Genomic DNA, 22,231 nt, shown 5'->3' on the forward strand with positions numbered 1-22,231 from the left:
GGTCTCTTTGCACCCCTCCCTTCAGGAATTTATACACACTGCTAAGTTTCCCCCTAAGCCTTCCATCCCCAGGCTAAACAGTCCCAGCTCCCCACCCCTCCTCATGGGAGGGATGCACCAGCCCCAGTCCCCTCGTGCCACTCCCTGGGCTCTCTTCTGTCCATGTCTCTGTACTCAGAGCCCAGAACTGACCACAGTACTCCAGCTCTGGTGTTACCAGCACTGAGTACAACAGAAGATTCAGCTCCCTTTTCTTTCAGCTAATCTAGTAATATCTTTCCTACCCCTAGAAATGTTCTTTATAATGCTATATCACATAATTTTAATCAGAATTCAGGACCAATTCCCTTTGGAATTACAACTGGCTGTCCAAACATAAACACAGTTCACTATTACCTTGGACAGCACCAGTTTTGATGGACAAGAATTCAGTCCTCAGTTAGTGACTGCTGAGTTTTCAGGGTTCATCTACTGGGCTTTGAAACCTTGCTCTGCTACAGATTTCTTATACAACTTTCAGCAAGACACTTTCAGTGTCCTATTTGATAAAAAAGACAAACAAGTTTGAGTCTGGTATGCACTGCTAAAACATCGAACATACACAAATTATCTGACTTATGAAATTACCTGACTAATCACAGCAGGGCAGCAGAGGACCCACACTCACAGTGACCTCTGCTGCTACCAGGACACCCCTGTGCCACAGGCACATCAGGGCCTCTGCTCACCCCAGCAAACAGGGTAAGGCTGTTTATTCCTTCTTGAGTTACTGTGACGTTACTGCACAGTGCAGAAAAATGGGATGAGACTGTTAGAGGTTAATAATTCAGCTAACTTGCCTATGCACCTTATTCCTATTGATTTCACCAGGCACAAAAGTGGATCCGAACAAGTAACTACTCACTGGCCATGAAAGTGAACAAGATTATTAAACAAAACTGCAAGCACCCTGAAAGCCTAAGATAGATCACTACTGGAAGGGCTAAAATAGTAAGGCTTCTCCCTTTTATTTTATTGCCACAGGAAAAAAAAGTCATTGCATCTTGGCAAAAAAACATCAAAACAAAGGCTACAGTGACTTCAAAATTATTGTCATTATAACAGGCACCCTGAGGTCAGACGTGTTAATAAACAGCTGAGGTGATTTATTGACCCTGCTTCACAAATAATCACTTTCTACTTGTTTTCATATTCTTGTTTCTATATACTAGTGAAGTATCAAGCTCTAAAAGGAAATATGATTATACTGGAATGGAACCACTAGATTTTATAAAAATCAGGCAAATGTTTCCACTGGGTTTAGATTTTTGGGTTTAAAAAAGTACCCAAACGTTCCTGTGTTCAAAAACACAGATACATTTCTGTTTCTAAACACTGTACAGCAAACTGAGCAACACACAAAAAAAGGATTCTGTAAACAAGAATTTCCTTTCAAGACTGTAACTTGATAAGAGTAACACAGACTTTCAATTTTAAAGAAACCACATTAATTGTACTTATAAAAAAACACTAAAGTAAAAAAGGAAAATTATTCAGGAAAGCTAACAGGCAATACACAATGACAGCAAAAGATATTTCACTTTATTAAGTGAACTGTGCATAGGCAATCTGTACAAAGATTCTATAAAGCCATATTCATTTGTAGACACTACATCCCTCAGCTAGGTCTCAAGAAGAACTCTCCACTTTGCTTAGATAGCCTCACACAGCTCTTTCACACCCACATTACAAGAGAAAGCTTTGTGGAAATAATGGCACATGACAGAACTCTTCCCATCCTCTGACGTGTCTGCAGTACCTCATTAATTCAGATTTCTGAGTACAGCACGTTCCAAACCTCCTCTGCTTAACAAGAACACACACAAGAGACAGCCCACCATCTCTTCCTGGGCATTTAACCTAGCTGTAGAGAAAAGGTATCAGAGTGGTGTCACTGAAAACTGGGAATGCAAACTTAGAAGTTTTTGCTCCGTTATTTTCCTCTGAATTCTTTCACAACAAAAGTAAGGTTTTCCTACCTTGGTGAAAGGGGAATTATCTAAATTCAGAAAAAGCACAAGAGCCCATGAAAACAAAACAAATGATGGGGGGAAAAAGGCAAGGATAAGAAAAGTTGTGGTTATGGTTGGTGCAGACTAAAAAAAGGATTAAGAGAAGATGGGTTGCATAAAATTGTGGCTGTAGATGCTTGAAGGAAAACAATAATTTCAGAAGGGGGAAGAGAGAAGAAACTGGCTACCCTGAAGGAAAAAAAATGCTGGATAATATTCAGAAAGGGAGCAAGTTAGAAGCAACATCAACACAAGATGGTTAAGAAAAAAAGGTTAAAGTAGTGGCCATGAGAAGGAAGAGAAGGCTAGACTGAAATAATAAAAATCCAGGTCTGATCCATCGTGACAGTGAAAACAAGGGGGTAAAAGAGGCTACAATGCAAGACATACTGAAAATGGGATCCAGTACCAGAGAAAGGAGTAGAAAAAGAGTGGCTGTCATTAGTATAAGAAAACTGACAAATCAAACCAAGATGGATTATCAGCAGCTCCTTTCAATGCTTTGTTCACAGCTTAATCCAATTGACTTATCAATATATTGGCAGGATATATGTTTAGAGTTGATCAAAATTCACATTTAATTTTTAATTGCTTTAACATTTTGGGTTTGTGCAAAATAAACTGAAAATATTAGTAACAATTTGTGTTGGCAATTAAGAATTTGCAGTGTACTATAAATTTAATTCCAAAGTCTATGGTCACATGGATTATGTGTTTAAAATATTTACAAGACTAAATGGCTGCTGCAGAACTGGCAGATGCACCAGCTTGTATTTTAGCAGTAGCATCTTTACTAATATGAATTACTGTGGCAGCCTTAAGGCTTTTGAGATTCCATTTATTCCACAAACATTTCCTTGGTTTTGGACCTAAAATTAAAAAAAAAAAAAATTTAGAAAAACGTTTATGTGAATTTTGAAAACCACCCTATGAATATCCCCAAATGAAATTAAAATTGCTTTATTTCCTGTCTCAAATGTGCAAGTTTTTATGCCACTGTCAACTTTAGGCATGAGATCCAAGCCTGTTAACTGAAATAATTACATTCATATACTTAAAGTCAACCAGAACAGTTTTTGCTATCTCCCTTCTGCTTCTGCTTGGGTTTGCACATGGGTGAATATCCTTACTTTGTGGTCGTTCCAGTTCTGGTAATTTAATACATTTGCATATGTTTTGTTGAGGTTGCGAATTACTCTCGCAGCAATACTTAATTTACTTTATTCCGTGGTTTTCAGTCTTCATTCCACTCGAATTTCACACAGCTCCCACACCGTAAGTTTCATGCAGACACAGACTCTGTGCCATAGCAGTGGTCTCCTGGAGTTCTGGGATTTTTTCTGCTCTGACTAAATTTCACTTAAATCCATCCATTATCTGTTTATAGTGGTTACACATTACAGAGAACGCTGTGGGCTTATCCAGCTCTTCCAAGTTAAAGGCCCTTTAGGAGTTTGGAGCATGTATAACTTTGATGTATATAAACCTTCTCTAAATTAAATTTTTCAGGGTGATCTTTTTCCTACATACAATTTTCTCTGTCTGTAACTAAAAAGAAAATTCTGCCCAACACACAGTGACTGACACAGAGAAAGATTTTGAGAAAATATTTCTGTATTTTACATTTACTTCAAAAACATATTTCTTTTGCATTTGTCAATCAGTTTCAACATATAAGATAATGAAATCCACATTGCCATGAAATCTAAATAAATGAGCACTAGAGATAGAAATCTGCTCTAAATCTAAGTTTTGGAATGGATATCAAATGACATATGCAATCTAAAAATCATAAAGTTTTACTGTCAAAACATGCAGGTATTCAATGGTAATATAATACTACTTCCTTTAATGGCAATGTAATACTACTTCCAATAGAAATTTCTAGGACAGGTATAGTCTGAATTCTGTAAGAATGTTTGTAAAAAGTGGCTCTTTTTTATAGAGAGATACCTTCAAGGCCACCTACAAACAGTTGCTTTTGCAAAAATCGTTTTGAGCTGTTTGATCCACTTTGTTTTTCTTTAGGAAAAATAATGCCATGGATAATTAGTTCAGATTCATTTCCAGGGTACTGTTTTAAAATAATTATTCATATTTGTACACCTACAACCAGTATTAAGAACTCATCATAATTATTATTACTGAGCAGAAAAAGCTAGCTTTGACATCAGTATTTCTAGTACTGCATTTCCTATGTATGTATACATGTATGGCATTACACACACAAGGCAACAGATAATAAAGGTGATAGGTTCTCACTGAAATGCACAGCTGGTACTCTGGGCAAAATATACCCCAGGGAAAGGAAAAAAACTACCAGTACCTGATACCCACTGAAAAACTAAGTCTACCAATCCCTCCTTAAAGTCATCATCAACATACTTAATAGATTCAGGAAATACTGCCCAAAAAGCAACACAATGACTTGGATATCAGGATACACTTGACAAAATAACACCATATCTAAAATGTCTACAAAAAAGATTTCATATTGTAATTTTTTTAATTAATGTAAAAATATTTAAGTGAACTGTCACAATTGCAACAAACTTCTGTTAGAGAAAAGAAAGCTTTTAAAAATCACATCATTTATTATCTTCATTTTACTATTCACATATTATATGAGCCAAAAAAATTCTCTTTAATGACTGCCCATGATAACTTCCAGCTTTTCCTCACCAGTTCTGGTTGCTCTGTCTCTCAGGTACTTACATGCAAGTGCTTCCAGGTATCTTCTGGAGCCAAAAGCTGCCAATCTGGATGCAGGTACATTGGCTTGTGTGTCACATTAATACTTTTATGTACCAAAATGCAGCAGCCACCCATGTATCACTGAAAATGCTACTGGTACTCTTACCTGAGAAAAAGCATCTTTAGTATGCCTGGGAACATGAAGAAAATGTACCACAAAATCTGCCATTCTGTCAAACAAGTGCTCTTGGTTAGGCTTCAAGGGGGAAAAAAATCAGGGCAAAGATACCTACCTGAATTCAGATATGGCTGTGTGCGAAACAGTGCTGCACAACTTGGGTTGTCAAACCCTCAGGTATCTGAGGGGAGGCACTGCCAACACAAAGGAACAGCACCAAAACACATATCCCTAAATTAGTGCCCTCTCTTACTCCAACACGTCGTTCTTCTAAACATTTTAACGACTTCTAAGTGTTTAATTGGTTTTGAGTAAATTGAAGTAGTTCCTGATTCAGAACAGCACTGAAAAACATGCATTATCTGAAGCATATGTTAAGTTTATCAGCCAACAATTAAGACAGAATCTAAGTGATGTACTGAACCAAAGCCAGTGTACATAATCACAGCTTCTGCCACAGGAATAGTTTCCTCCTCTTCTTAATAAAGAACATAGTGATCATCTGAGGTAACAGAACCCACACACTTTTGATTTATGCTCTTAACCTAAATATTCCAAACTGATACCTTTTATAAATTTTAGCACCATTACACAAAGTAAGCAAAGTAAAATAAACAGTCAATTTCATCTAAAAGTTTATTTTAAGCTTCATGATATAAACCTGCTAACTAAACTAATTCTTCATATGCTCAACTACAGCTCCTTAAATTTACATGAAAAGGTAATCTTGGACCTACAGCTGATGCAGTTGAGCTGCATGAGTAAAACACTTGCATTTTTGTACTTGTGGGATATGCAGATTTTTTGTTTCATAATAACAGCTATAAGAACATTTAAAATCAATTTATATGTTAAACTTCTGGAGAAACCATGACCACAAAGAATCCTGAAGCACTGCAATAGATTATTTTGAGAGAAACAGATTTCTCCAGACTTAGAGAACAATTTTCTATCAAAACAACAAAAATATTCAGTACAATGAATGCAGGGATTTAAAAACTCTTAAAACCACAAAGCAAACCATAACTAGACAAAGGTAAAAAGTACAAGGATTTTAATTTGAAACACAATCCACAAGCATATAGGAACTTCTTTCAGCTTGCAGAAGTACTGAAGGGAAAAACTTGCAGGGGAACATTTAGCTTTTATTGAGAGAAACAAAAGCAGCTTCTTTGGGTATCTCAACATTAGGCTGTAAAAACACAAGGACTGATTTGCATTTGCCAGATACCTGCAACTCTCTCAACCTGTTAGTGATTTTTTTTTTCAATTTTCAGTAAACCTGAGATCAAATGTCTAAACATCTAAAGTTTAAACCACAAAAATGTTTTTGTTTGATACAAAATTAGTAAGGCATCCAGTCACATCTGTTGTATTAAATCTATAACATAATTTAAAAATATGTAAGAACAGAAATATTGTAAATAATCACAATTAAAAAGTAGATTGGACTAACATGTTCTAGGAGGCAAGCATTGATCCTGAGCTGTACCAAAACTGTGTGAAGAAGTGCTAATAGGATTTCCATATTTCTTGCATCTTGCTTGTCTGGGTATATATTTGCACATCTTTAAGCACAAATAAAAAATGTTATCAGTCCACCAAAGGAGGCATTTCAGAAAGCATCATCAGCTTTTGTCAGTGTATTACAAATGTCCCTAAGAGGAATAGCTGCAGATTATAAACTCACATAAGACTTTTACCCAGTGCAAGCAGTAAGATCTACAGCCATTCTTTGGGTGCCAAGACATTAGGCTTTATGGTGGGGAAGAAAAAGACATTTAATATTTTTTAGGACTTAGTGATTACTTCTGTACATTGTCAACTTCAACCTGGGTGTGCTTTTAACACTTTTCCTCAAAAATGTTGCTTTTGTGTTTTGTGGCAAGTGCTATCAACAGTTCAGTGTCCAGACACAGAGTTTATCAAGGCAGTTCAACCACCTGAATTTTATATCTGTCCTTCACTCTGCACAACTTAACACACTGTACAGGACCCCTGCATCCCTGGAAGGACTGCAGGCTTGGAAGTGACCATTTTAGGTCCATCTTTCCTTTATTAACACCTCACTCTGTGGAGAACAGGCTTGCATAGACTTTTGCCTGCACTTTGTTTAGGCCGAAACAAAATGTTCCTAAAACCCAGGCAGACCTGGGGCGTTTAGTTTATTAGTTTTTTTCAAATTATAAACTTGACACTTCACACTCACAGAGGGAAAGCTGTAAACACTTATCTGGGCCAATGCCTGCTGGGTGCTCTGTTCAAGGGCAGTGAGATGTTCCTCTAGATACACAGGGCCACACTGGCATGAGAAGACTTTTTGAGCACGTTTCTGGGCTTCAGTGACATGTGTTTCTTCTCTTCTCCAAGTCTGAGTGTGCTCTGATGTTCATACAGATATTTACACATAACACTAAAGGAATAATCTTTTTGTAACTTACCCACCAAAAAGTAAAGCTCATCAACAGATTCAACACAGCCACTCCTTCTGCAACCAGCACATTGTAAAAACAGCCTCTTCTGAAAATGACAGAAATGTAAATATGAAATTCAGTAATCTGTGAACTTTTACATAAAGAATTGCAATACAAGTATAAATGCATTTTACATCCAAGAATCTCTAATTCTGGCAACATTGCAATGCAGACTGTGCTTTCCTCCTCTCTCATGTACTGCATTCAGAGAGGATTACATCATCTCAAAGAGCCAGAAAAACAGAAATAGACCAGGGAGGCCCATTACAGCAGACACAGAGTAATTAAAAAGACTATAACTTTTTAGTTAGAGAAGGAGATAACTCAAGAAAAAAGGGTCATTATGTTTCTAAAGAGACAAATAAAATCATGTGCAATTTAAGTTCTCGGAAAGGCCAGTAATGCCTTCCATCTGTTGAGAGCAGCCTTGGAAGCACAGGAGGAAACTGTTCCTTGATCTAGCAAAGAATTTAAACTAGCAGCTTAAATATTTGAGCAAATTGTTGGAACCAAAGGTAGTTGTTTGAACTCCAAATTGATCACTCCACTGAAATAACTCAGTAAGCATTAAAACAAGTAATCAGTGTATTTTTAAGCACTCGGGTATTGCTGAAGGACATTGACATGCTCCATTTTAATAGCAGGGCAGCAAGACAAATTATTTCTTTAAAAAAGTGAATCAGTGAAATGTTACTGACTGCACTGAAACTATTAACACACACATGCTCATTCTGTGATGCTGTGATTTCAGGGTAAAATGGTTAAATAAAACCAATTTAAAAATGTAAACAATTCAATACTTTGTCTTGATATTATCTTAAATTTAAGTGTTTCCATTTTTATGTCAGGTTCCTCCTCCTAGATATCTACTTTTTAAAAAAAATATATTTTATAACTAAATGTTCCACATCTTTTCAAGAATTTTTTGTTTCTTTGTTCCAGTGGCGGACAAATTTTGGTCCAAAGCTCAAAAGAGCACATTTTCTGGTTTAAAATATTTGAGTGAATTAATACTTGCAAATAATGTAGGCAGGTTAAAAGAAATGTCCTGCTTCTTCCAAAAATAATGTCATTCTGACAAATCACTGGTAACCACATTATACTGAATTCTTCAACAAACCAGAAAGGCATATGTAGTCAAAGACTTCCCTAGCAGTCCTACTAGTGTAAGAAAAGAGAGAAAGGTAAAATCAGAGCCAACTACTCTCCCTTTCATCCTCATCAGAACCTTCTGCCTCAGGGTTCAGGACTTTCTCTTATGTTAGTAATGGCATGGCCTGATCAAATCGTTTAAAGAAAGGTTTATTCAGGATCATCACTCAAGCAAGGTTCCAACCACAGAACATTGCTGTACAGCACGCAGGCATTTTCCTCCATGGTACAGATATAAGGAAATAGGAAGTTAACAGCAGAGAGGCTGCTCTCTTAAAGGTGTGCCATTTCTACAAAGCTCTTTTGCAGTGCCCAAAGGTCTTGGAAATACAACCTACGCTCCAACTCATTTCTCAGTATTTACATTCACAGGGTTTTGTCTTCTAACACACAAAATACGACTTCATCTCATTAGATGTTGAGAAAAATTATAAATACCTGAAAGATTTGTAAAGGCAGTGAATCTCAAAGACAGAACTTCCATTTCTGTCTCACTACCTCCACAATATTATACTATTATTATTGATGCACTTCTAAAGTGCACACTGAAGAAAAAGTGACAAATCTGCCATATTCTCACATATTCAGTAATTTGTTTACAAGCTGGAAGCTTTGTGAAGGTTGCAGATTAGCCGAAATTCACCCTAAAGGCTGAATATTGGGTAAATGCTACAATGGAGCAGCATCCTCAACCAGGCCAAGGAATCCCACAGAAGAGATCCCATATTCCCTTTAGAGAGATATGCAAAACTAGCAGAGAGGAATGCGGCAGCACAATTCCTCCAGCCAATAAATATGCTTTAAGGAGACTACTGGGAGCGGGGAAAAAATAGAGAGTAAAAACAAAAACAAAAAAACTTCTGATCTATGTTTGCTGGAGTTCTCATGGGGGTCAAAGCCGCACCCTCACACCCCAGCGGCTTCCAGGCGGTGCCGCCTCACGGAGAGGGCAGCGCTGGGCAGGGCACGCAGGGCAGGAAGCACCTGGCGTGGGCCCAGCTGGGAACGGCGGGATTCTCCCCCCTGCCCGAGCAGCTGGAAGTGATTTCTGGCCAGAATCCGTGACCCGAACCACGGAACAGCCCCCGCGGGGCGTGAGGCGCCCACACCAGCACAAGCGCCTCAGGCAGAGGGAGCCGCGCTCAGCCCCGGGCTGTTTCCGTTCCCCGCCTCCCCGAGCCCGGCACTTTCGTTCCGGGGCCTGCGAGGGCCGCGCGGGAGCCGCGCCGGGCGGCGGGTGAGGAGCGGGCGGTGCGGGGGGGCCGGAGCCGGGCGAGGAGCGGCTGAGCAGCTCCCGCCCCGCCGCGGCGGTGGCGGCAGGACAGAGGAGCCCGCTCGGGAGCGCAGGGCGGGCTCGGGCGGCCCGCGGTCGGAAGCGGCTGTGCGCCCACGGGGGCTCGGTGCCGCTGCGGCGGCGGGACGGGGCCGGTCCGACACGCCCAGGCGGCGGAACCGCGCTGCGTTCGGTGGCCGGGCCGGCGGCCGAGGGCCGTGCTGCCCGGAGCGCTGCGCTGTCCGCCGCAGAAGCTGCGGAGCCGGGCCGCGCTCGCCCCGCCCGGGCGATGGCAGCGGGCAGCGGCAGGGAGGGGCTGTGGCACCCCCTGAGCCCTGCACAGCCCCCCAGCTGCACCGGCCGCCGTGCTGAGTGCTGGAATTGCGGCTGGAGTGTGCAGGGCACCCTCCACCGACAGCGATTTACCGGGGCTTTAGAGATGAGGTGCAGATGGAGTTGTTATTTAGTCTTAAAAATATGTGTCTGAAATGAGATTTGGGTCTTAAAATTCTGGTCTGTCATTTTCTGAAGTGTACGGTACTGTATGTTTAGTGCTGCAGCCTGGGCACAGCCATTATTTCGAGGCCACAGCGTGTCCCTTGGTAGCATCGATAACAAAAGTGCTCCGGGGTGTCACCGTGGAGCGGCACAGAGTGCAAGACATTACCCTGAAAAGAATCGGTTTGCAGGCTGGGAATGCATGTCCAATTCCAGGGCCTCTCGCCCTCTGCTTCTTGAGGAAACTTGATAATAGCACAGGTTACTCTGAGATGTAAAGTATACTGGCTTTATCTCAGAGAAACTTGAAAGCAAATTGCACTAGAAAATTTGTATGCATATTAGATTTTGTGTTTATTTGAGTGGACTTCCCTGACCTTCCAAAAGTTAGACCTTGGCAGAGCCAGAGGGGAAGGTATCATAGCATGCATGAGTATTTAATTTTAGCAGAAAATAACAATTTTTTCTGGGATTGATTTTAATTCGGTGTTGGAAACTTAGCTTAGATTTTTGGTTTTGTTACTTTCCAATTACATTACGCTTGATTTTATTTAAACGCTTCATTTTGGATTACATTTCAGGACTTACTGCTTGTTTGTTTTTGTTAAACGTGACTTTGCTACATGATTTCATAAGTGTGATCCTTGACATGAAAAAGTAAATCTAAATTAGCTGAAAGTAAATGCTGAGAATAACTTCTTTCATTGCATGAGATGCAGCACGAAGTGCCAAAGGCAGTTTATAACCACTGCAGGCTGGGGCTGCTCTGGGGGTCAGTGAGAGGGGTTGTGGCAGCACAGCAGCACTGATTCTGTCTGCCCTGCGGTGGCACACGGTCATGTTTCTCATGCCCTGCTCACAGTACGTGGTGGAAATCCTGTTCCAGCTGCAGAGGGTGAGACAACAGCTGTCCTGAGGAAAGCCTGACAGAAATCCATCAATGGTACTACATAAACACAAACTTGTGGAAGTCTAGACTGGGTCAGCACTTACTATCTGGAACGTAGGGCACCAAAGCCCTCTTCTAGCTGTTACTTTTCACCTCAAGCTCTTCTCCTGGAAAATTTCTTCTATTTCACAGAGTTCTATCCAAGAGGGATTTCATTCAGGTTATTTCGTTGGCCCACATACAATAAATTTTAGGATAGAGATCTAAATTAGCACAATTAATTTTTGTCTTATAAATGTATATCCTGTAGGCATATAATTCCTTGTCAGTAGTCATGTTGGAGACTAATGGGATTGCTCATCCAGGTAAACACTACTTATCAGTGTTTTTATAAACTTTTAGGCACAGATCTTAACAACAGAGAAATAATAGACTTGTGCAGGACTTAAGTGAGTGGGATAATGAATGTGCATCTGTGCATTAAGGATGCAGATCTCAAGTTCTTTCCAGCTGTTTATCTCCTGCTCTCCTGAAATTTCTTGAATCAGATGATTTTATTATTCTTTCTGTTGTAGGAAATACCTTCTTTAATGAGATAGTTTTGTTAAATGGGATAATACAGAATATTTTCCAGTAGATTAGTTCATAGTAATTGAATTTTTATTTAACAACATCTTGTCTGTGTCTGTTTCAGCTAGCTATGTCTTTAAATTCTTCTACACTTTTAAATGAAGAAAACGCTCAAGGAACAAAAAGAAATACTGAGTGTTTGGAAAGCCTACTGCAGACTCCATCACTGATTCAAGATAATCCACTCCAACAATTACGGTTAGCATCCCAGGAAGTACTGGAAAAGGCAAAAAAGAGTGGGAGATCAAAATGCCCCCGATGCAATAGTTCAAGGATGTTTTATTGTTATACGTGCTTTGTTCCTGTTGAAACTGTCCCTACCAATGAAATTCCAACTGTGAAGGTTAGTATTCCTTAATGATTTTTTAAAATATTTTTGTGTTTTAGTTACTGTGGACAGAGAATAGTCTGTCTGCAACCATTTCTTTTCTGACTCATTCTTTACAGACATTCATTTTGAACACAGCTATAAGAATGAATAAACTACAGTTAGATAAAATTACTGTTCTTACTTGAGGAATTACATGTACAAACACTGAAAATGTTCCAATCCTCACATAAACATTTATGTGTCTTCTAGATGAGAATATAGGCTGAAGTTACTCAGCTTCTCATGCATCTGTGTTTCCACTTAGTTGTTGAAAGTTTCTTTATGGTCCTCTTGCACATTCTTCAGTTTATAATAACTCTGGCCAGAAAACGTTATATTATGAAAAAAAAAAATTGTCCAAAACCAAGGGTGAATTTTACATAAATTGTGACCTAAAAGACATTCCTATATGTCCTGGTTCTATAATTCAGATAACTACTCCTAAAATATAAATAGTGTAATGCCTTTCAGCTGAGTTACTTGGGAAAACTATCAGAGAGGACTGAGAAATTTTGCAAAATCAGTTAGGATCTAAGATGCATTTTGAAGACATTGGAGTTTGAAAGCATCATAAAAATACTTTAGAAGTACTTTTGAAATTTGACCTGGTAAACTTAGGTTCACTAATTTTAGGTTTTACTAATTTTAGGTTTATTAATTTACTTATTTCATTGAAATTTTCACAGTTGGGTGAATACCTAATAGAGATAAGTATTCGTATTTAGAATCATTATATTGCTCAAATTAAGACCACATCCAGCTTACCTTATTGATTCTGTTTCTGGAGATTTTATTTATGCTACTGTGGCAGCATTCCAAAGTGCATCATTGTTTACTTAGCTATTTGCTTAAATTGAATTTAATAGGTGCTTCTTCTAACTTGTCTCCAGTTTAGTTCTAAACCTATCAAAAATTATCAGATACATTTTAATTACACACCTATAGGAATTTCTTCCAAATTTTGAATGTTTTGTATAGATGTTTGTAAATATGATGATAAATACTGCTTTTTTCTTCTTTTACTCTAGTTGCCTTTGAAGATTGACATTATCAAGCACCCAAACGAAACTGACGGCAAAAGCACTGCTGTGCATGCTAAGCTCCTGGCACCTGAGGACGTTACAATTTATAAATACCCTTGCATTCCAGAGTATGGAGAGAGCAGACACGAAGTAAGAGATCCTCTAGAGATAGCCAGGCTTAATGCTGGGGAGATGCAGCTTCCTCCTGCAGTGATAGTGCCCTGCAGGGAGGAAACCACTGTTCCATTAGTGCATCCCATCCTGTGCTCTCTGAAAGCTTAACTGCAAACACACAGTTCTGGACTGTAACCTTTTCTCCAAAGCTGAGAAAGACTGCAGCACTATTTAACCACCTTGAATTTTCTATGTTTATCTCCTCACATAATGGAGATAGGGTTTACTGTGTATCTGAAGAAATATTTTGCCTGTAAATGAAAGAATTCAAATTTGAGCAAGTTAAACAGCAGTTGAATGTTATGCTCATATTTAGCAGCTTCAGTATTTAAACCTTTTTAAAGTTTTTAACATTGACTATCACACAGGAAAACAACTAAAATTCACGTCTTGACTCAAGTCATAGCATAGAGCACAAAAAAAGTGAGTTATAAACTTGGATGTATATGTCCATTTAAATGGTAAACTATCCCTTTTGGCCCTCCTGCCCCATATACTGCAGTGACAAGTGACATTTGAACTTCCTCAGGGCTGACACCATTGTCTTGGATGAAAAATCTTTTTATCCAGAAGTGTTAGAGTTGGTAGTAGAGGCATGGAAATAACATTAATTAAAAATCTCTGTTAAGGATCTTAATTCATTAACGTGCTTTTAACATGGATTTAACACCGTATTAGACTATAGAATATTTTTAAGAGATACTATTTCATGCTGTCCTGAGTTAAATGTTTATAGACATGGTAGAAAATGTCTGTTCTTTAATATAACAGTTCCTGTTGTTCTATTAGATTTTATTGACACTCAGATCTCTTTTGTTTTGTTCTTTTAGGTAGCACTTATATTTCCTGGCCCCAATTCAGTTTCAGTAAAAGATATTGCTTTCCATCTCCAAAAGTACACCAAGAAAGGTGTCTGTTCTAGTGACAATGACTGTTCCAGAGAGCCCCTTCTTAAAAAAGCAAAAATAGAACCTGAAGAAGAAAAAAATCCAAATGAATGCATCTCAAGCAGCAGGAGTGAAGGCGCTAGACTGAAGAAAATAATATTTATTGACAGTACCTGGAATCAAACTAATAAGATAATAACTGATGAACGACTTCAAGGTAAAAAAATACAAGTTGATACTGAGGCATTATTGCTGCAGAAATAATTAAAGGACCTATGTCTATAACAGACCTGAGCACAATGTAAGCTTGTATGTACCCCTATCTCTGAGTGTATATGAAGGATTCAGCAGCCTGTTCCAGGGTTGTAAAATACTTCCTGACCCAAAGACTCTGTTACTTTTCATGTCATATAATTTATTTTGCAAAAAGGTAATATTAGTATTGAGAAAACATTTACATTTATTTGTCTCACTTCTCTATTGGAGCAAATTTCCTCAGTCTCACAGAACAGGAGCTGCCATGTTAGACAGTAGAACAGTGGTTTGAATGGCTTCTGAAGGAAGCCAGAAGATCCTTTTGCAGGTGGCTGCCTGCTTTCCAGAGACCCACGGGACCATTTGTGTCCATGTTTGTGGCAGACAGGCCCCAAGAAGGTAAATGAGGTTCAGCACAGGTTTGTCATGGCTTGGGTTCTCTTTCTCCTGAAGTTTTTAATGGACGTTTCCATGATCTTACTACTCCAGACAAAAAGGGAATGGCTGCTTGCCCTCCACACCCTTCCAACTCTGAGAGCAGAAACCGGTAATTCTGCAAAAAGTTTTTGTCTTAGGTTCTTTACAAGAAGTTTACATTTAAGCATTCTATATATATATATATATATATATATATATATATATATACACACTACTACTGCTTCATACTGAATCCTACAAGGAATTTCACAGACTTTCTTGCATAGAAGATGGATGTGGCCTTGCTGTCTAGTCAGTTTATGAAAGAATCCCACATGTATGATGTATTGGGTAATTAAAATCTTGTTATAAGTATTTAGTTTAACACGAAACATACTCTATCAGCTACATTGAAGTATTACTGTAAAGATTAGAGGAATTGCATTTTGCATGTAATGTAAGGCATTTGAAACTTCTTTTAAGAGGACAAATTCAAGGAAAATAACAGGCAGCCAGGGGAACTGAAAATTTCCATGGAAGCCTATGCATATAGGCTAAAAAGTTTTAATTGGTGTTACTTATAGTTAAAGTTACTTTAATTGGTGTTACTTATAGTATAGTTTTAACTATATACATATAGTTAAAAAGTCTTAATTGGTGTTACTTTGGAGCTCTTGAATGGTTTCCAGTTTCCCCGTGACAATGCTGATTTGGTGGACTGCTCTCTGCTTTCTGGAACATCTCAGTCATTTCCAGCTGTTTTGCAGCCCCCTGGGTTCCTGGGCACCTTTCAGGGTTGCTGTGAGGTTTGATAGTGTCATGCAAGTCAGTTTCTAGTATGGGAGAATTTTACCCATCCACACGTTGGGTGTAACAGTGTGCACAGCCTGTGCATGTATCGCTTTCCTTAGTGCTTGTCGTAAAGAACATAAATTGCATTAATACCCCTTTTAGAGATTGCAGTTTTCACTTCCAAGATGAATGGGGCAGAGTTTCCTTAGGCATAAACTGATGACATTTTTATGTTGTACATACATGAAAAATAGAGAACTGTTTTCATTTTTCAGTTCAATTGCAAATGAAGTCATCATCCAACAAAATATCCATCATATGTTCAAGTTCAAAAAGAAGTGATCATAATTCCAAATAAAAAGTAATTGCCATACTTATTAAGATTAAGTTACAAGAAATATTGAATGAAAACATTAATGAAGCCAAGAAAACCTAAAGAAATGCCTTGTGTTTTGTAAGCCTGTATTTATATAGACAGTAAATCTAGTAAATTGTGCTGCAAGAGAAAGCAAATGAGTACATCGATCTTAAAATAAGCTGAGAGAACTTGGACAAAATATACTTCTATATCTTGGAAAAGCGCTTAATATATCTTTAGAAAACAAAACCAAATCAGCTAAAGACAAGAAATACATGAGAGATGGTAATGTTTAGGATTGATTACTTCATTAAAAGTGATCCCTAGATCAGAAGACAGTTGAATCTAATGTTAATGATGACTTTCTCGCATGAGTGATGGAGCTTATTGGCAATATCACAATGATTGTTAAAGAAACTGATTGCTTGGGGTTTTTTTCCCTTTAAGTTTGAACTGCTTTGTATCAGCCAAATATTTTATTAGCTTATTCATAAGTATTGTGGGGTTTCATGTGAACAGTGCATATTTTTAAGCAAACATTGCCTTTGGCTGTGTACAGATCCAGTACAGATGAAAAATGCTCAGTGAACTTTTATCCTTAACCCCCTCTGTTTTTTGGGGTTTTTTATGAAAGGCCCTAAAGTCTTTTGTTTGAAAGTTACTGATACTGCACTTGTGGAAACCTCAGTAGTGTCCATGGTCTTGCCTTCAGTGAACTTTTGCTTGTATTCAAACCACAATTACGTGGGAGTTTACGTTGGAGGAATCATCCCTGAGATTTACTTCACTGCTTTTATGGTGAAAGAACTGTGGATTTGATGGAAGTTTACACTTTCATTAGGGCTGAGAATTCAAGTGTTGAAAACTCTTGAGGGCAACAATCTTGATGCAGTTTCCTACTGCTATTATAAGTTTCACATATGTAGCATTATTAGAGGTAATAATTAGACTATGCTGTTTTGAGGTTTTGGTTCTGAAATGCCAATAACAACATTTAAATTCAGGGACAGACTCTCCTGTTCAGGTTTTTTTTAAATCCTGTAATTGAGATTTCTTCCACAATGCGGGATACCATACATTACTACCTCTACCTGCAAAGCAAACAATTAAATTCCTCTTGTGATTACACTGAAAAGAATTCAACACGGTTTGTAGGCTAAAAGTGTGCAATTACAAGTGCTGGGCTCTGGCCTGAATTTGGACCTTACTGAAACTTCCCTGTCCATAACTTCCAAGCAATTCTTAGTTTTTGTACTGTTACCTGTACTAAATTGTCCCATGAGACAGAGTATCAGAGTATGATAGAAAAAGGTAACTTCACAATCTGCTTCTGATATTGTTGACAGGTGTGTACCCTGTTCTTCATGATCCAAGTGCCCATCCTGTTTACAAAGTGATAATTAAGTTGGTTTCCATTTTGAATAGTTTGTGCATCTTAGGAGACATAAAAACTAAGATACCTGTTTAAATTTCATCTGAATAATAGAATAGTTACAGAGACTGTAAGTAGATTGAAGATTTTTTTGTGCCATACAGACACCAAATTTCATCTTTCATCTTAAGTGGGAATGCTTTTAGTATCTAATAAAGTTAACTACAAGATGCAGTCATACTTACTCCTGAGTAATTTCAGTGAAATTTCAGTTACTTAACAAGCAGAAATTTAAAGTTCCTGACTCTTGCAAATAGTTCTCACTTGAGCAACACTGATAGTCTAAGGGATTTTGTTTTACTCTTGAAAAGTATTAACTGTGCAAAAGATGAAATAATTTTCTGAACATTGGTGAGTCTTGGTAGATGTGAGTTTCACTCTTGCCACGTGAAACAACTTTGCAGTTTACTGAGGGCTGTGTGGCTGTTTGAATGAAAGGATAACTTATAATTAACTGCAGATTTGGAGATTGTAACCTGGGACTTACAGCACTTCATCAAATTCCAAAGTGGTCCAAAAAGGAGGATAAAATTATTGCCTCAGTTTTAGAGATGAAAAATGTAGGTACAGGAAAAGAAATTATTTTCATGCAGGCACTGAGCAGGCTAGCAGCAAAGTCAGAAAACAAAACTAAAGTCTTGTTTGACATTCTTGCCACCAATCCACATTGTCTAATCTAGGTCATTTTTTTTTCCTTGACAGGGTTACTGCAAATTGAGTTGAAGACAAGGAAAACTTGCTTTTGGCGTCATCAGAAGGGAAAACCAGATACATACCTTTCCACAATAGAAGCAATTTATTATTTCCTTGTGGACTATCATCAGGAGATTTTGAAAGAGAGCTACAAAGGACAATATGATAATCTGCTTTTTTTCTTTTCATTTATGTATACATTGATTAAAGATGCCAAGTGTTGTGCAGGAAAAGAGTAAGCTGTCTCTCAGTGCATGACACTACTTTTTTTTCTAATAATAAATGGCACAAACATAACTAGGATTTTTTTTTTAAATAGACTGTACTCCAAATAATGTCCAGAAGTGAGCTGCAGACCTCCTTCTGCACACTTGAGGTTGTACAACTGCTCACATGAGCAGTCTGATTAGAGTTACTTATTTGAAAACACTTACATTTTCCTAAATATTGCTGTACTTCAACCTACAGGCCTGATGTGCTCACTGTGATGAGCACAGTTCCTGAGATGGGAGTGGAGGACTTGCCCCTCTAGAGTAAAAGGAGTAATATCTTTTAACTGTAAGCAGGAATTAGCATGCTGGCTTTTCATTGTTACTAATACTTATGGCAGATGTTTTCTTTGTGTTTTACACAGCAATGCTGATTTTGCCTTCGTGGCATCAAAGGCTTACTGAATGAGCAGATGGTGTTTAGTTGCTGGAGAGAGTGGCAGCAATAGAGAATGAAAGAGCACATTAATTGAATATGAGTTATATACTTTCAAGATTAATTCTGGGAAATTCTTCTAGTAATAAAAAAGTGGTCTCTTTAAACACTGTTATACAATGTATGATTTCTGTAGTACCATTCACGTTCTCTTATATTAGGGTTATTCTCAACTTCTTGGGTAATTTTAGACTTCTTCAAACAAATTTAGTTAAGTGTTTATTACTGTTATACATTATCATTATTATTATTAATATCACTGTGGCACATTTTAGGCACCACAAATATTGGTTCTGACCACAATATTTCTGAGGCTTCCTTAAACTAAGCAGGCTGTGAATCTGCTCTGTTTTTCCTTTTGCAGTAATGGGGCAGATTAGAACAGTCTAAGTAAGACTTTGTGCTGATGGGAGTTTTGTCATAGGTGTAGTGCTGCTGTCAAAGTCATCACTTGTGAATGCAGTTTTGCCAAGCTACACCAGTGCAGCCAGTGCTGGCAGAAATAATAGACCTGAGCTTGAGAGCAGAGTTCTATGAATATATTTTAGATCATACATTGATAATTATATTCCTAAAGCAGAAAAAAATGTTTCATTAGAGTTAAAATATAAGATGGATAAATATTTCTGAATATTCTTAGAAATGTGTTACTAAAGACAAAATATGTCTTGTCAAAGTGACAGACTGAAAAATTACAATAGGTTATTTTTTAAACAAAACATCCAAGTTTTTGTTGTCACTTGTAGCATACTCTCTAGGAGGGCACTCACACACCCTGGTGAACATAGAAATAGTGTCTTGGAAAATACTTCAACAAAATGTTTTTATACTTACACAGCAGTCCATACAGGCTCAAATAGCTGGTTTGTACTGCATTTCTAATGCTTCAAGATAGTGAAATCTTAATGTTGCTTCAAACACAAGCTACAAATACACTCTCTTACATCATACCTCATACTGGTGTGCTTATCTGCACAAGTGCATATAAAAATGCATTTCAGTGGACAACATGTCCCCACTTGCAGAACAAAATGCTGGTTATGCTATGAAATTATGAAATGTGCATGAACTATAACAGCACCACAGGAAACACAGGCTTGAAGTCAGAATGAGAAAGATAATTTTTATATCTACCTATATATTGAGTTCACGTGCCAAGCAATGAGAAAAATCAGCAGTCATGACTCAGTGCTATTGAAACAACACTACCTATTCATTTGGTTCTTATTGCTATTGAAAAGTTATTTTGGCTTTTTTAAATTATTTATGTTATTTCTTTTGGTATGAATTTTGATAATCTTTTGATATTTCAGTCTGTTCTTGTATTTCTTAAACAAAGGTTGTTGTATTATTTTTTTTAAATCACACAAGTATAATAGCTTGAGAAGCAAACTTTCACCCACTTTAAACAAACAAACATAAAATTAACTCACTGACCTAATGTTTTACAAGAACCAGAGAGAAAAATCTGGGGGGAGATGGGGAGTTATTTCCAAGACAGATTTCCCTGAAAACATGTTTTTTATTTAAGAAGCAGAGGTCAGATAAAAGCTTGTATAAGCTGTTCTTCGTTACTTTTGGAAAATAGTTTCATAAGGTGAAAAATTGTTTCCAAATTTAAGTTTTGTGTATCTCACTTTATTTGAACAATGGGAATTAAGAACCTTTTCCAAAAGCAAATTAGTTTTAACTCTCAGATGAAGTTAATGTACAGAAAGGATTTTAAATCTGGCATACTGTGTCCAGGAACTGGGTTCAGATTCTTTTTCTTCCAGTGCAACCTCACTGTAATGCAAGAATCATTTGTTATACCAAGGGACAGAGGCACACCTAATATCTGTAATTAGTTACAGTCTGTTGCTATTCCTCTGATAACCATTTATGGGGGCAGGAAGGAGGTTTTTGTCACTTCTGTTGCAAATCTGTCCTGTCTGAGCAGCAGATGTAGTTGCCCTTTCTCTCATATATATAAAAATATTTACATCCTTTTATTTAATTTTGATTTTGGTATAAGAAGCCAAACCACGTCATCCATCTCACACTGAAAGCATCTTAGTACAACTGATACATTTCCCCAGCTTTGAGACTAAAGAAAAATTTTGTTCCACTAAATGAAAGCAATCAAGTGGTTAATCCTTTCAAGTGCAATTAGCAGCACTGACCTCCCTGTTCTTTAAGTTGAGGGTCATGGGGAGGTAAAGGCCAGTTCTGGGCCTTTTCTTTCATATGGGAATACCCCTTCACTATCTCTTCTGTTTCCAAAAACATCAGAGACCAAGAGAGAAAAACAGGCTTCTGCTTCCATTAGCAGTAACTTAAACAGCCATAAGTTAAAGGGGGAGGAAAAGGAAGAGCATCTCTATCTCCTCTCACAACAGGAGACATCTGGCCTCCTGTGGGGAGGCCCCAGATAACAAAGAACCTGTCAGTGCAAACCTCCACGATGTGTTCAGAGATCCATTTTACCTGCAGTCTGGCTCATTCATTTCCTGCCACTGAAGCCATCTGCTTTTGCTTATTGTGGGTATTTTTGTTCTTTGTTTGGCCAGGAGCATGAAGTGGCTTCACTTTAGCATGCCTGTAAGCTTGGTCAGAGGGAGTATTTAATCCTTTTCTCAAAATGAATAAGAGAGGGAGCTGCTGCAAAAAAACAATTCCTTTCCTGGAAGGTAGCAGAAATGTCATCCAAGCCGAGGTTGAATAAAGGGTCATGACAGCACATGGGGTAAAGATACATTGAGAATGAAAAGAGATGCCAACTTGGAATCTACAGCACAACCTCCCAAAGCACTTGTAATTTTACCTGATTTAAATCCTTTGCTACTGCTTCTTGCAATTTTTGAGTCCATCTGGTTTTCCACAGTGTTCTTCAGGCCCAACTGCAGAGTAATACAAGGATCTGTTCTTACCTTGCCCTCGCACTGTGTTTCAGTGCTTTGCCTGAATGCTCTAAAAATCAGTCTATGTAAATAATGGCTATAGCATACTTGCACAAAATGTAATATGAAAATCCATCCTACCTACCCCTAGCTTCAAAAGAAGAAGGGAGGGAAGGAAATTTGCTATTAATTTTCCATCATTTACTATAATGCAGTTAATACACTCCCAGGTGCCATTAACTTGTGTCTCAGAGTATTCTGGGACACAAAAGTTAATGGTGATTGCAGCACAATTAGAACAGGAAAGCTTTCTCACTGAGACCAAAATATGTGGCAGTTAAACTCCTGATCTTTGATACCAGAATATGAGGTCACCTACTAAGGTACTGAAGGACTCAGCATAGTTCC

The 22,231-nt window shown here is 38.0% G+C and overlaps 1 protein-coding gene and 1 long non-coding RNA gene across 9 annotated transcripts in view; one reads left to right on the forward strand and one right to left on the reverse strand.

Moving 5' to 3' along the window:
• Positions 1-724: 724 nt before the first annotated feature.
• LOC135281132 (uncharacterized) overlaps positions 725-22,231 on the reverse strand; it is an 86,276-nt gene continuing 64,769 nt past the window's right edge. For 5 of the 7 annotated variants that reach the window (XR_010347886.1, XR_010347887.1, XR_010347883.1 and 2 more), the window contains 2 exons: positions 12,975-21,823; positions 726-7,443 (listed from right to left, as the gene is read on the reverse strand). This is a non-coding gene — a long non-coding RNA (uncharacterized LOC135281132). Of the gene's footprint in view, positions 7,444-11,929; positions 21,824-22,231 lie in introns of those variants that run through there. The other 2 variants (XR_010347885.1, XR_010347884.1) reach the window with 2 other exon arrangements.
• DTWD1 (DTW domain containing 1) lies at positions 10,308-18,542 on the forward strand. 2 transcript variants are annotated; one of them, XM_064389758.1, is made up of 5 exons: positions 10,308-11,263; positions 11,904-12,182; positions 13,238-13,381; positions 14,236-14,509; positions 18,249-18,542. In XM_064389758.1, the coding sequence occupies exons 1-5, from the start codon at positions 11,261-11,263 to the stop codon at positions 18,476-18,478; spliced, it is 930 nt and encodes a 309-aa protein (XP_064245828.1). In that variant the 5' UTR covers positions 10,308-11,260; the 3' UTR covers positions 18,479-18,542. The 2 variants fall into 2 exon arrangements, with proteins under 2 accessions (XP_064245828.1, XP_064245827.1); XM_064389757.1 differs by lacking the exon at positions 10,308-11,263 and adding an exon at positions 11,299-11,574.

The sequence above is a fragment of the Passer domesticus genome, chromosome 14 (assembly GCF_036417665.1).
Source record: "Passer domesticus isolate bPasDom1 chromosome 14, bPasDom1.hap1, whole genome shotgun sequence".
Lineage (NCBI taxonomy): Eukaryota > Metazoa > Chordata > Aves > Passeriformes > Passeridae > Passer > Passer domesticus.